Source organism: Rattus norvegicus, chromosome 17 (genome assembly GCF_021556685.1).
Source record: "Rattus norvegicus strain SHRSP/BbbUtx chromosome 17, alternate assembly SHRSP_T2T, whole genome shotgun sequence".
Taxonomy (NCBI): Eukaryota; Metazoa; Chordata; class Mammalia; order Rodentia; family Muridae; genus Rattus; species Rattus norvegicus.
This window is the reverse complement of record NC_141550.1, coordinates 79,316,963-79,332,036: the sequence shown is the minus strand read 5'-3', so window position 1 is coordinate 79,332,036 and position 15,074 is coordinate 79,316,963. Positions and strand designations below refer to the sequence as shown.

At 45.6% G+C, this 15,074-nt stretch overlaps 1 protein-coding gene across 1 annotated transcript in view; it reads right to left on the bottom strand.

Annotated features, from left to right (window-relative positions):
* Positions 1–758: 758 nt before the first annotated feature.
* Cdc123 (cell division cycle 123) overlaps positions 759–15,074 on the bottom strand; it is a 45,147-nt gene continuing 30,831 nt past the window's right edge. The window contains exons 8-13 of the mRNA NM_053877.4: positions 13,184–13,259; positions 11,434–11,556; positions 10,526–10,554; positions 3,994–4,122; positions 1,831–1,968; positions 759–1,355 (exon numbers count right to left, since the gene is read on the bottom strand). Of these exons, the coding sequence (NP_446329.1) occupies positions 1,329–1,355; positions 1,831–1,968; positions 3,994–4,122; positions 10,526–10,554; positions 11,434–11,556; positions 13,184–13,259 (522 nt within the window). The 3' untranslated portion in view covers positions 759–1,328. The remainder of the gene's footprint in view (positions 1,356–1,830; positions 1,969–3,993; positions 4,123–10,525; positions 10,555–11,433; positions 11,557–13,183; positions 13,260–15,074) is intronic.

Genomic DNA, 15,074 nt, shown 5'->3' with positions numbered 1-15,074 from the left:
TTTTAAAAAGCCAAAGTACAATTAAGTCTGGTAGTTTCACTAATATGTGTTATTACATATGAAAGATGTCTTAGTAGCTTGATGGTGAGAAATGTCTTACCTGTCCTTGTACCTCTAGGCTCAAGCTGTGGTTAAACTCAAGGTAAATTATAGGGGAATTCTCAAGTCGAGAAAAGTATTTCCTATTCTAATTTTCCTATTCTATTAATTTCTACTTGTACATGGAAAAGTAAAGAATAATCCATTTTATTTCATTTTAAGTTTTGCTCACTGTGTCTGTGTGTCATCATGGTATGGATGTGAATGCAGGGACTCGGGAGCTCAGAGACCACATGCAGAAGGCAGTTTTCTCTTCAAGGCTTTCGGGGGGGTCAAACTAAGGTCATTAGGCTCTCACCAACCCATACTCCTTTAGTTAGCAACAGCATCCCATGTTTCATCGGCATCATCATACATACGGATCATTATGCTTTGCTCTCAGTCATCCCCTCCCAGGTGTCCGAGGCCACCCCATCTCCCAACCCCCCATCCCGCCCAACCCCAGCTGCTCCCTTTCTTCCATTCAGTGCTCACATCTGCTCTCCCTTTACATGACATCTACTTCCCGTTCCGTTCACACTTCAGTTAAGCTCTTGTCCTCCTCTCATGGTATCTTACTATTTTTGTAAATCATAAATGTGACCACCTACCTTGCAGGTATAAACATGAAAACAGAGAAATATAGATAGATCTAAACAGAATGAACCATAGAGCAAGTATTTCGTAGAAAGTTATTTTATTTTCAGAACAGTGTGTGTCTTAGCATAGTTGCTGTGAGCAGACGCCATGACCAAGACAACTCTTATAAGAACAACATTTCACTGGGGCTGGCTTACAGGTTCAGAGGGTCAGAGTTTCAGTCCATTATCATCAAGGTGGGAGTATGGCGGCACCCAGGCAGGCATGGTGCAGGAGGAACTTAGCTGAAGGTAGCTAGGAAAAAACTGACTTCCAGGCAGTTAGGACTAGGGTCTTAAAGCCCACACCCATAGTGACACCCCCTACTCCAACCAGGCCACACCTCCTCATAGTGCCACTCCCTGGCCCAAGCATATACAAACCATCACAGTGTGCTTCCTTGTGTTTAAGATCTATTTATTATATTGTTATTTCTTTTACAAGTACCAAAGGTCCTCCATCTTTCTCCAGGTAAATATACACGAATATAAAAGCTGATGATTTTGCATACTGCCCACCCATCTGCACCTAGTTTGGGTCACTGGGAAGTTGTGTTCTATATGAGGCTTCTGAAAAGCTGTTTCCCTCTTGACTTATTCTCCAAGCAGCGCTCAGTCGTCCTCTTGCTGATTTCTTTTCTGTCAGAGGAAACCAAGAATATGTTGAAGCAGCATATTCTAACTGACCACTATTACTTTCAGAAAGTGAAACTTTCGAAAGGTCTAGAAATTATGGAAAAGACAAATCTGTAACTAGCTTGATAAGCTGGCTAAAAAGCTTGATTATCTGGACACCCTAGGTCAGCCCTCGGGCATCCTTATCACACAGGTACACACAGGCCCAGTCACAATCACCGTGTGGCAGCAGAAGACACGAGCTCTCCGGGCCTCATGACAACGTGCACACTTCAGAGCGAGGGGAATGCAACCTTCCTAAGTGGCTATGTGCTGTGAAAGTATCTCTGTCATCCCAATGACAAATCACCCCTCATACTCAGAAAGCGGCCCAACGCCTTCACTGCGGCTCTTTAATCTACAAGCGTCAAGTAAAGGTCCGGGGGGGGGGGGGGGGGGCCCAACTTGGAAGGATTTCATACACTTCCATAGACTTTACCAGCTTAAGAAAATCTATGAGCTTGTGAGCATCTTCCCCGGTGGAAAGGTCTACGAAGTCCTTGGGCAGGCCGTAGCTCAGATAGGGGCTGGGCTGGACCGTGACTTCACTGTTCGTACAACGGAAGGCTGGAGAATCCTTTGCAAACAGAAAACAGGAAAGTCTGTCATTTTGTTTTTGAAGGTCTATTTTCCAGACTAAAAGAATGACGAGCGCACAATTTCAATGCCATTGTTCTCGTCTGCACCAGAGCAGGAAGAAAACAAGACCCAAAGTTATCTAGGGGAGGATGGTTGGTGTCCAGCAGAGGAAGACGAAGCGGGAACTAGAATACGTTGGAACCAGGAAGCCCTGGAAAGCAGCCACATCTTACAGATAAACCAGTCACCTGGCAAGCGTCACTGGCACTTTGCTGGACTTTGTTCTGGGAATAGGGAGTAAGTGGTGGGACGGGAGACAGATGGTCGGTACGTGAGCAGGAGCGTGAGCTAGACTGTGTCACACAGGGAGAGGTGACTATGGACACGAAGAACTGAGCGACGTGCTAAGAGAATGAACAACGAGGGTGACCTCGCTAAGGGACATCTGGGCTAAGAGCAGCCTCTGGAGGCAGCTAGAGCACAGACTTCCCAGCAGAGATGGGCTTCTTAGGTTTCCAGAGTAGAGGGAAGTGTCTGTCCCTGTGGTCCAGGGACAAGCAGGGCGTATGCTGGGGAAGAAGCTAGAACCAAGTGCTGTCAAGTCCCAACCTCTAAATTTACAGGTAAACAAGAGAGTGTGCATGGAGGTTAATCCCGTAAACCACTTCTGTTCAACAACTCTGTCTTCCCTACTTAGCTTACGGCCTCTTCCCATCTCTCAAGTCAACGGCTGCCTTTAAAACAGCAACTGTGACAAAAGCCCTTCACTGGTTGACATGACAGACATGAACAGGGCACTGTGCTGGCCCACAGACACCAAGGATAGGAGAGACCCCGCCCTGTGGAAACCTGAGTCTAATGCAGGATGCAGCACATCAGCAGGTACTGGAAATGGTGGGGCAAGGCTGAGCACTGATCTGACACAGAGGTGCGAAGGAAGGGCCGAAGACGGTCCAGGACAGAGGAACCATGAAATAAAGGAAAGATGAGCGAGTACGACACACTCCTCGTGAAGGCAAAGAAGCCAGGGAAGCAGAGACAGAGTGTGAGTCTCTCAGGAGAAGCAGTGGTGTAAGAGCAAGAAGGTGCCTACTTGGCATGTCACTAAGAGAAGAGCTGTGTGTCCCTCACCAGGGATCAAAAGTCACTTAGGGTCCTTGCAGGGCAGGGTCTACAGAGAGGTAGGATGGAAGCCGGCTGCCACAGGACTGAGGAAAGCAGCTGACAAAGTGAGGAGGGCAGGTCGTAAGAGATGCGGGATGTGGGCCACCGTGAGACACAGCTCAGAAGCGCTTACAGCTGGACTTACTCAGGGTCCTGGCTGAGCATGAGCATGGCCGGGAAGGTCTTTACTTGAACAAGGGCAATTTAACTGCAGCTACCACTCACTATGACTCTTCCTCTCCTGGCAACCATTAACTTTGCCTACAGCTCCATAGGCAAGCATCTAATATAAGTTTAAGAGTAGAAAAAGGTAATACAAATTTATTTAAAGAAAGGCTAACTGTGAAGATGGGAGAAGGGAACAGTGTAAGTGAGTTAAAAAAAAAAAAAGAAATTAGGATGGGATCTGCAAGAACTGGCTGAACCCTAATGGACAGGAGCGGACAGAAAGGAGGCTGAAAACCAGACAGCTCAAGGCTCAGGAGGGCGGGCAGGGGTCAGCTCCGCAGACAACTGGGTTAAGCAGTCTGCTTTCGAGAGGAACTGAAAGGATCTGCTGAGAGGAACAGCGGCTGGAAGAGGAGAGGAGCCTAGAGAAGTGGGACCAGCCGGGGGCCAACTGAGAGGAAAGCTGACCAGGACAGTCGCCATGAAGGCAGAGGTGACGCTGTGAGGGTGAAGGTTTAGAATAAGCAGAACACTCAGCTTTCCGGGTAAGGACTGAGGCGCAAGGACACCCAGTTTAACACTGTGACAGGAAGGAAGGACTAGCAAAGCTCCATCTCCAGTCCCTTCTTAGTGGTCCAGGTCCTGACTGCACAGGCAAGGGTGCGGTGAGCAGGCGGAAGTGGGGCCTTACCTGCTCCAGAGCGTCCGCCTCACTGACGTCGCCTCGCAGATTGTTCTCCGATGTCAGCTCTTCCCAAGTAAACAGCAGAGAGTCTGTGACCTCCCCAAATGGGTTAAAGTCGATCAGCCACACCTTGCCCTGGGACAGATACAACAAAGAAACCCAGCCTAGTGTACAATAAAAGCAAACACAACCTATATTCTCTTATTTAAAAAGCATTGGCCACTCAGGAGACAAAGGCAGGTAGATCTCAGTGAGTTCAAGGCCAGCCTAGTGTACAGAGTAAGTTCTAAGAGAGCCAGGGCTGTTACACAGAGAAACTCTGGCTCCAAAAACAAAACAAAGCAAAAGGTGTTTTCCTATATTTTCCCTGACAGACCATCAATGTTGCATTTATTCTGTGTGCAGGACAGAAATTGAAAGCATGTGAAGACAAGATGACAACGATTCTATCACCCTCTGAAAGGCTTTCTTGTCTTCAGAGACAGGCTACCAGGCACTCGGCTAAGGGAAGAACGCTCCAGCCTATTCAACTATCTAAGAGTCGGAACACCTCAGGAGAAAGTGATCGGTTAGACCTACCTGAACTGGGACTGTGTGCGAACCCAGGAAGTCAGAGTCAGTGCATTCGACTGCAGAGACATTTAGGACATACAGCAAACACGCTTCCTTGACATCTTTATCTCTGTTCTTCTGGCTTACGCTCTCATGTTCCTCCCCCACTCCCCAACCTGTGTGCGCATGTGCGTGCGTGTGCGTGCGTGCGTGCGTGTGTGTGTGTGTGTGTGTGTGTGTGTGTGAGAATTTGGACATGCCAAAGGAGAATGCTGAGACAGCATTTTAATCTAGGTAAAACACAGTTTTGGAGGAGAAGCCCTAATAGGGCTTGCTTCAGAAATATCCAGCCAATGGAGCCATTTCAGGTTTTCACCATGTGTCCCCAAGAGAAGTCCTACCAGTTTCTCTTGCCGGTTGAGTCATTTGCACACATCAGTCTGGCACCTAATTCTATATTCTTAGATGATATAAAATAATACTGAGTAATAGTAGCCATTGCTCAGCCTGGTATAATGCCAGATTTGTTTAGCGAGCTATTACTAGGATGTTTAGGAAAAGACGAAATTGGATCCACGCTGCAACAGGTAAGTGAACAAAATACCATGGAGATCGGGCTGGGGATTTAGCTCAGTGGTAGAGCGCTTACCTAGGAAGCACAAGGCCCTGGGTTCGGTCCCCAGCTCCGAAAAAAAAGAACCAAAAAAAAAAAAAATACCATGGAGATCAAAGAGAAATCACAAAGTAAGAGACTATAGGAGCTGAGGATGGAGATTTACATCTATAATTCACAGCAGTCAGGAAACTGAGGTGGGAGGGCCTTGGCTCAAGGTCAGACTGGGTTACTTGGAAAGATCTTGTCTCAAAATAAAACAAAACAAGAAAAACCACCCACCCATATAACCCAGCAATATTCTGTATATAAGACAGCTAAACATAAAAACATTAAAAACAAAGAATAATTCAAACCAACCTGAGCTGGTAGCACTATTAATATGAGATAAAATATATAATGAAAACCACACAAAAGCCCATTTAGCATTAGGACTCGAGCTGGTCCCTACTTAATGATAAGATTCCAACTGAAATGATCTGCTGGTTAGTCTAATTGTCAGCCTGACTGGACAGAGAGATACCCAGGCGCCCGGGGAGACACACTTTGGACTACACCGCTGAGGCATGGCCATAGACGACTGCGACAAAAGACAGCTCCTGAAAAGAAGACCCACCCTGAGTCCTGGCCCCACACAAACTCCAGCGCAGCTCTGTTCCTCGGCCCCCTCTCTCCTGTCTCAGGCCCCAAAGGCTCACAGTGATGGGGCTTAGTGGCCATGGTCAGAAACCTCGGAAACAGTGAGTCAAAGCCCATACTTCCTCCTTTTATTTACATCGTGTTTCATCAAAATAGAAGACTTAGTGTCATCTAAGAACACGACTTCAAAATATATTACTTAAAAACCAACACAATTAGAAACCAAAAGATTTTAACATACATAGTTGTTAACCAATAAATCAAGTAGCCAAAAAAAAAAAAATTGCCAAGTTTTTTCCATGTGATAAAGTCTACATAGAAAAACAAACCAATAGCACAAAGAACTCCAGCCAGCATTGCGCCTGTGCATCCCCTCCCCTTCCCCGAAATGTGTTTGATCTGAAAGAGACGCACGTTTCCCCCAAGCTACTGACTTCAGCAACAAGCCTGATCTAGATCCGGGCATCGGCAGAACATGGCACCCATTACACGTCCTTTGGCAGGATCCAAACTCACAAGAGCAATTCTCCAAGTTACACAGCATCCTGCCCAGAGCAATGAGACAAGGTAACAGCAATACAGGTCACAGCTGGGAAAACTAAAAGACAAAACCCACTTTCTAAGACTCTAAGTAAGAGGCAGATGGATCTCTGTGACTTCCGGGCCACCCTTGTCTACACAGAGAGCTGTAGGCTACCTAGAGCTACACAGTGAAACCCTGTTTCTCTCTCTCTCTCTCTCTCTCTCTCTCTCTCTCTCTCTCTCTCTCTCTCTCTCTCACACACACACACACACACACACACACACACACACACACACACACACAGAATGTAAATAAAGATTTTAAATTCTAGCCGTACATCATCACCCCTAAGGGAGCTTCTGAGACTCACCCAGTGCCCCATTCTAGACTTACAGAATGGGGGGCCCCGACCTGACGTGCTCAGAACAGTTAAGACTACAGCACTGAATCAACTTGCCCACCCACAATAAACACAGACTCAGCAAAGTGTCGCCAGGTACAAACACTTCAGTTACATGTCACGAACCAAACTACTTACAGACCCGAGTTAGCTTTCTACGAGAATAGCCAGGAAATAATATATGCAAGGAGGTGTCTACCAAGCTCGGATCCACATCCACGGCGGAGCAGCAAGTGAGCCTTACAATATGGTCTAAGTCTCCGAACAGAAGCTGTCAGGATGTGTAGACTGGCGCGCTTCTCACTTTTAAGAACGTAACGAGCTTCAGATCCGCGCGATCTCAGCTACCATTACTTACGCACTTGTCCAACCTCACTTTAAGAGCTCCCTCAACTCTTTTACAGGCTAAGCAGCTGCCTCTACCTGTCAGCCCCACTGAGTCTGGGATCAGGACATTTGCCAGGGACAGGAGGCAGCCTGGCAGGTTCCCACATTTCCAACTGCCAGTATGAAATAACTGGCTTCGTATCTGTACCATGTAAGCAGATAACACTTACCTCACAGCACTATCCAGACTTAGATACAGAACTAAATGATAATAAGAACCTTCTGAGAAGGGAGCCTATTCTAGACAGAAGGCTGGCTTTACCTTGTTCTAGGTGCCTAGATGCTGCCTGCTGCAGACCACTCCTCACAAACACGTCTGCCACTTCCACATCAAAAGTGAAATTCCTCCCCTGTCCAAGGTTACCTGGTTTGACGCTTCCTGTGGGCAGTCCAGCAGCCAGCACAGCAGACAGACACAGCTGCAGCTGGCCCTGTGAGTGTCTGCAGTGTCCTTAGTAAGAGGTCGAGAAGTGACTCTGTCTGCAGGGTCAGATTTCTATAAACTCACCCCTGCTTCCCATTGTCTGAGGTTTCTTCCCACCCAGGTGGAAATCTCCTAAGCATCGTTCCTTGTCTTTACGTCCGTTCATCTATCTTTTTGTCTGTGATTGTGTGCATGTGTGATATGTGTTTACATGTGTGTGCGTACACGCATGTGGAAAGCAGAGCCTTACACCGAGGTGTCTCCTGCATCTCTGTACTTTACTTACTGAGGTGGATCTCACTGGACCCAGAGTGTTGGCTACTCCAGCTGGCCGGCCTGTCCCAGGGACTCCCGGCCTCCGTCTTTGGAGTGCTGGGTTCATAGGTGCTACGCCATGACCACCCAACTTATATGAGGGTTCTGGGGACCAGAACTCCACCATCATGCTCCCTTCATCAACACTTCACCCTTGCACCATCTTCCCAGCCCCTAACTCATCTCATTTTATAACCTTCTTTCTAATGCTCAGAAGGCCATCCCTCTAGAAGACAGAGGGGTGAGGCATGACCTAACAGAAGGAAGCAGCTAACAGTGATTCTCTGGGGCGCATGCTCCTGTGAAAGCCTGATCAGAGTTGGGTCAGGCATCACTGTTATCCTGGGGAGCAGGAATAAGGCACTGCTGGACAGACATGCGCAAACACGTCCTCTAGAAGCTCAGCCCTCAGGTGGGACTCACAGAGCAATATTAAGGCCGAGGCTTCTCTGAAAAGACAACATGGCCTAGACAGTGAAATCTCCACTCAGGAAGCTTGTGTCATCAGGCTTTTGTTTCTTTCTTGACAGTGTGCGTCACTTTTAAGAGGTTAACTGATAGCGTTAGAAGTTTCTCAAATGAAGACTTAGAGATGGCCAACAGACATGAAAACTGCTCAAGCCCCCACCAGCGCAAGTAAATGGAAGCTACAATGAGGTCCTACCTCACCAGCCAGAAGCACAAGGATGCCAAGCACTGGCAAGAATGTGAGGAACAGGAGTCCTCACGTACTGAGGGGAGAAGGGAAGCTAGTTCAGCCTGGGAAGAACATGGAAGTGACTAAAACCAGGCTCCTAAGAAGGCTCAGCCTTTGAAGACATCTGCTAACAAACCTGACGGCCTGGGTTTGATCCTTGGAAGCCACATGGTAGAAAGACAGAAGCACACTCAAGCATCCATGTTCTCACACGATCCATGTAAATAATGAAAGATATAAAAACAGACGCACCGTGTGACCCAGCATCCCAGTTCTCGGACATACATCCGAAGACATGAATACCCAGGAACTGTCCCCATCCCCCATCGTTATTTGCAATGCCAGTACAGAAGCCTGGAAGGGCAGATAGCCTAACAGTCCACCAGCTGATAAACACATAAAGAAAGTGTGACACAAACACAACAGAAGACTGCTGAGCAATGGAAACACTGCTGTCCAGTAATCTGAAGCAGTGTGGATGAACTGGAAAGCCTTACGTAAGTCAACTAATGCAGGCAAAGGCAAATGTCAATGATCTCATTCATGAAATCAAACCAGGGATCTCACACGGCTACCAGAGGCTGGCATGGGGAGCCACATGGGCAGAAGTTGACCAATAGAAGTTCTGATATGTATTGCACACAAGGGTGACTACTGGGACATCCAACATTGTGATTCTGGGATAGAATACTGTCACCTCAAATGTGTCGGGTCACATTTCTACCTATGATGATGTACTGTGCAGTCAGTGAACTCACTTCAGTGAAGTGAGAAAGCTTTGAACGTCCTTACCATAAGGAAATGGCAAACATTTGAGTAGGAACTATTTTGACTTCACATAGAAAGAGATCGTGTGGTACTTGCCCTTTGCCTGGATTAATTCACTTATACAAGACTTTCCAGAACTAAACATTACAGTATAGAAACATTAAATTCATATATGTTTTGTGTTTTTAAGTATTGGATAAAAAATGAGTTTAAGTTAAAAATGTTAATCTGGGGCTAGGGAGATAACTCAGTTGGTAGAGTGCTTGCCTCACAGTCCTGGGGACCCAAGTTGATCCCCAGAAACCACAGAAAACATGTTAGGCATGGTTATTACCCATTTTACCCCAGCACTGGGGAGGTGGAAGCAGGAAGACCCTGAGGCTCACTGAGCAACCCGCTTTATTAACTGCTGAGCTCCGGGCCAGTGACAGCTGCTGCTCCAGGGAAGGCGGGCAGCATTGCTAAGCTGACACCTGGGGCTGGCCTTTGGCTCTGCACAGCCCACACGAATACACACACTCATGTGCAATGTGCAGCTTTCCAGATGAATATGAATGCAAACGCACACCCGAAAATAAATGTAAACAAATTTATACATCTTCGCTTAAGTAAGTCACACAAAGAACCTTTTAGCTGCCTTGAGAAAATGTAAGTACCAAATGACAGATTCCTGCTCTTAAGTGTGTACAATGAATTCTTTTCAGTAGGCCCAGACCTCCCAAAAAGTGTGAAGGACGTAAGTAGCCACTTATTCGCTTATTCTATTGCTAGTCCTACATTTAGGGAACACCCTGTCATCCCAACACACAGGAGGCAAAAGCAGGAGGGTCATGAGTTCAAAAGCAACCTGGTTAAAAATAACAAATTCCATCTGGGCACACCTTCAATCCCAGCACTCAGGAGGCAGAGGCAGTGGATGTCTGAGTTTGAGCACAGCCTGGTCTACAGAGTGAGTTTCAGGACAGCCAGGACTACACAGAGAAACACTGTGTTTAGAAACAAAAACAAAAACAAATTCCAGACCAGCTGAAGCTAAATTCACAAAAACAAGCGCACTGAGTTTATTCATGTTGGGTATGCTACTGCAAGGCGTAACCTGGCAGTGTGAAGTCCACAGACTTGAGAACACAGTTTGAGCAACAGGCCCTTCAGGAATTGAACGGCCATGTGCTGTGATCACCATTCTTAGTTTTAAAGCAAGTTAACTACACTTTACTTACCCTACTGTCTCTGTATATATCAAACACAACTGTAAAGAAGAAAAAACTCAGTTACTAATAAATAAGCAGCTAATTTTATAATCTAAATCTCTCTTTGAAAATTCAGGTGCACTTTGTTACTAAATACTGCAGAGTATAATTGGCCTTGTGTACTTATGGGGGCCCGCACTCTTTAGCACTGGGAAACTGAGGCAGGAGGACTGCTGCAGGGTCAAGGCCAGTTGGACTGCAATGTACGGGTCTGCCTAAAATGACAATTAACAGACTCGTTGGTGAAGTAAAAGTCCAACTGTAAGGACTCCTGATGCTTAAAAACGCAAACCAAACAGCGACAGAGTCTGAACGAGTTGCTTGCATGGGCAGAAGAAGCCGTCACCAGACAGAGATCAGTGACAGGAGCTCCCATCACATACCTGAGGTGTGAAAGGGGTACAACAAACATCTCATAAGAAAGTACGGAATGTTTATGAGACAGCACGATCCATCTTCTCTTAATTAAATATGCCGTGGAACCCAGTCTTGGCAAGTACAAAGGACGTGATGGGTTAGTTTTATGCTATCTGAAAACTCTCTTACACACCACAAACTTTCAGGTCCTCAAAACAAGCCCCAGCTGTTGGCCTGCAGCAGCTGCTGCCTCAGATAATAGACAGAAGCTGAAAGGAAGAAGCTCCTGGCTCTCCAGACGGCTCCTGTAAAACGCACCCACATCTCCCAGCACGGTCCCACTGCCTTGGTATTGAATGACATTATCTAATTAAATGGGGTGAAATGAACACAAGTCATCAGTGACACCATGGTAACATAATAAGAGGCTGGGGCACAGAACTCTGAGCTGACGGACCAGAGACGGAGGCTCAGCGACCACCGCCAGGTCGCACTCCATTGCACCAATAGCAAATACTCACAGTCTTCATCTAAGAATTTGTACTGCAGGTGTTCCTTGAAAAAGTCTTGAATGCATCTGCAAATTTCTTCTTTTTGCTTAGAGATATGATCATAGTACTGCGTGTAGTCCCTCTGAGAAATACCTGATGAGAGAACATCCGGTAGCTGTTATTACACCATACCCATAAACAACAGTTAATGTAATTCAGTGATCAGGGCCACTGAAGGAGGCCAGACGACCATGCAGATGAACATGTAGTACAAACAACTCAGCTAGAGGTCCCTGGACAGGTGCAGCTCAGACTCGTGTTGCCACACACTCTTAACTTGGGAAGGAGTTATTTTATTTAGCAGGGTGGAGAGGATTCAGTCACAAAAAGGCTTAGTGAAACCTCCAAGTGGCAATTCTAAGTGTGTGCACATGTGCACCTGCTGCCGCTCTCACTCTTAAAGACAGTCTCTGAGAATCTACGTCCTCTTCTGGGGGTGACAACAAGTAAAGGAGCCCTCCATACCTGCTGTGATCACCCTACTTTCTTGTTTTGGGAAAGGTAATTTGGCTTCAGAGCCACACTTTCTTGCTGTAAAGAAAGGCTTCCGAGTCCTTAGTCACACACAGAGTCTCCCTCTTTAGCATACTTAAACTGTGGCACATGGAACCGTCGAACATCTACGTTTATCTTAGTTATAAGATAAATTCAATGAGAAATGGTGAGCTGATATTCAATTACATGACCCTTGGTCAACAAACTTTATAGAAAACATACACTGGCAAATATTTTAAAAGAACAACTTATCTTCGGTCCTTAGCGAGTAATTGATAGCTAACAGAATAACTTCAGAGGTAAGAAGAAATGTACCTGTTTGTTTCGTGTATTTTCTTTTGCTCGTGTAATAAACAGCGCCCTAATAACAGAGGGACTGTAGGGCCTAGAGAGATGGCTCAGTTAGGAGTATGTCTGCCTTACAGGAGTCTTGAACTTGGTTCCCAGCACCCACATTAAGACATTATGACTCCCTGCAGCTTCAGCACTGGGCAAATCCAACACTTCTGGCCTGCATGGGCGTCTGCACACACCCCACCCAGACACACACATACACATAAGTAAATAAAGTAAATCTTTAAAGAAGAGAAGGTGGTTAAAATTTAGCTTTTGATGATGTTTATTTTACAATCAGCACCTTACTGCCAGTAAAACAGAAGTTTCTAACAAGAAGTGGGTACTGGTGGTAAAAACTGTTGTCTCCTCCATCTCGAGAGGCCAGACAGGGTCAACAGCGCCCTGTCCGAGTTACTGGAGTTATTTCCCATCAGAAGCTTGCCTTTCCCTTTGGTTATTTTAATTTTCAATGAAACATGGTAAGTGTATGTATATGACATTCTGACATGTGATCAAAATAATGATAAAATTAATATATTCACACAGTGAAATACAACTCAACCATAAATATGAAATTCTAAAATTTACAGCGCAGTTGTCTTCCTCTTTTACAGTTTATTATTTACTTGTTCGTGGGTACATGAGTGTGTGAGGGGCTCACACCTTTGAGTAAGCAGGAGTACATGGAGGTCAGAGGAGGAGTTGCTTCTCTCTACCAAGCGGGATTGGCCTCACGTCTCAGGCTGGGTGACCATTACCACAGCCACCCTGCCAGCCATCCTCTGCTAAAGGCCACTTTGGGGAAAGGGCTGTAACGGAGCCCGTGCCTAGCATGGACCAGGAAACATGCACACACTAAAGATTACCTTCAAGGACAAAAAGAGCTCACCAATAAGCTTGTTTTCCTTGACAAAACATCGGAACTCAGCCCCAGGGATTAATTCACACCATTTTCGGAGAACAAGCTATAGACAAAGGAATAAATATGACATAAGCATATGAGAGGTCCTTTCATGTGAAGACCTTATTATAATGACTGCCATTAAAAGTGGCTTTGTGATAAAGAGACCACCTAACAGGAGAGGTGACGACCTTGTCAGAACTGGGATTTAGGTTGGCTTAGTGGTTGAACACTTGCTTAAGAAGCCCAGAGCCCTAGGAGCGTCCCAGCCAGAGCGTGTGCATCATTTTGAGAATCAGAGACAGATAAGGAAGTCAAATCTCACCACCACTGTCACAAGCTGCCCTGTTGCTTGCATATTATGTGCCTCTTAAAGAGTGTCTGTCTGTCTGTCTTCTCAGCACTGTGGACCTGGGTTCAATCAGCAGCACAACTGTTTGTAAAGCTTTAATATGGTGTATAAACTACTTATGAGAGTCTCAGTTTCCCTCTTCTTACAAGAAAAGGAAAGACCAAAATGTTATAACTGAGGTCACCGCTGAGTAGTGGCTCCTCAATTTTTCTGATATTTAAATTTTCTGGTAATAATTTTCTCTTCTCAGAGAAAATTAAGTTTTTTTAATTAAATTTCTAAAGACTTCCAAATGCATTGAGTCATCCTTTATTACTGTGAGCTCTGGGTCTAACCTTGCAAATGTGGTATTTTACAAACACAGGGGCTGGGGACATGGCTATGTAGCTAAGAGCACTTGTTGTTTTTGCTGAGAACTGGGTTCAATCCCAGCACCCACATGGTGGTCTACAACCTCCTGTAACTCCAGTCCTAGGGCGATCTCATGCCCTCCTCTGATCTCTGTGGGCACCAGGCACACATACGGTGCATAGGCACGTTTGTAAACACTCATACATAAAATACAGTGAACAAATTAAATGAAAAATATTAAAAACAAACAAAAACCCTGTGAGCCTCAAACTAAAAATTATATATGCTTACATAATAAAAGTCGATCCTGGGGTACGAGTGTGTATGTAACATGGCTATGGTCATTTTTAATCTAGCAACAAGTTAAGCAAGTGTGGTACACTGACAGCAATAAGTAACACAGTAGTTTGTTTTCAAAAGTAACAAAATGGTAAAGCCGTTCTCCTTGCCCAGTTCTTCTGTTGTCCTCAGAAGCAACTGGAGCTGTCTGGCTCCTGTTTGTCTTCCTAGACGTGGCCCAGGACCCGTACACAGCAGATGGAAACATTTTTAGGATCCATAGACAGAAGCATATGCTACCCGGGACTATGCTTGCAGCATTTTCCACTTTGATGTCAAGGACATCACTTCCCTAGCTTTAGCTCTAGTGTCTTACCATGACAATGCTAATCAAAACAGCAAAGGACTGGGAGGTAATCTTAGCCTTAGACACCAGCATTCCAACCAGCACTACACCTCAGCGGACGACCAAAGAGCAATCTTGGTGCTCCTAGCGCCAAGTCCTAACACGTAACAGGGGCTTCACCGTAGCTGTTCAGCAAAACGGTAGATCTAAATATGTGATGTGCATATTAACAGTGTTATAAAAGACTGAACAACGGCATGGGAAAATCTACTCTGGAAGCCCGCACTTGTATGTAAAGACCCCAGTAACAAGCACTCTAAGATCTACTAACTATTTAGTGGCCTAATAAACAACAAATTCAATGTACCACATATGCAACATATTCATAGAAGATCTGTCAATATAAAAATATTCAATATAGTGGGTATCAGTGGAACATTTTTCTTCATGATGCTAGGGACAAACCCAGGACCTAAAGCATGGCATACAAACATCTCACCACTAAGCTGTAGCCCGAGTCCCTAGACAAATCTTGAAAGCTCATATACATC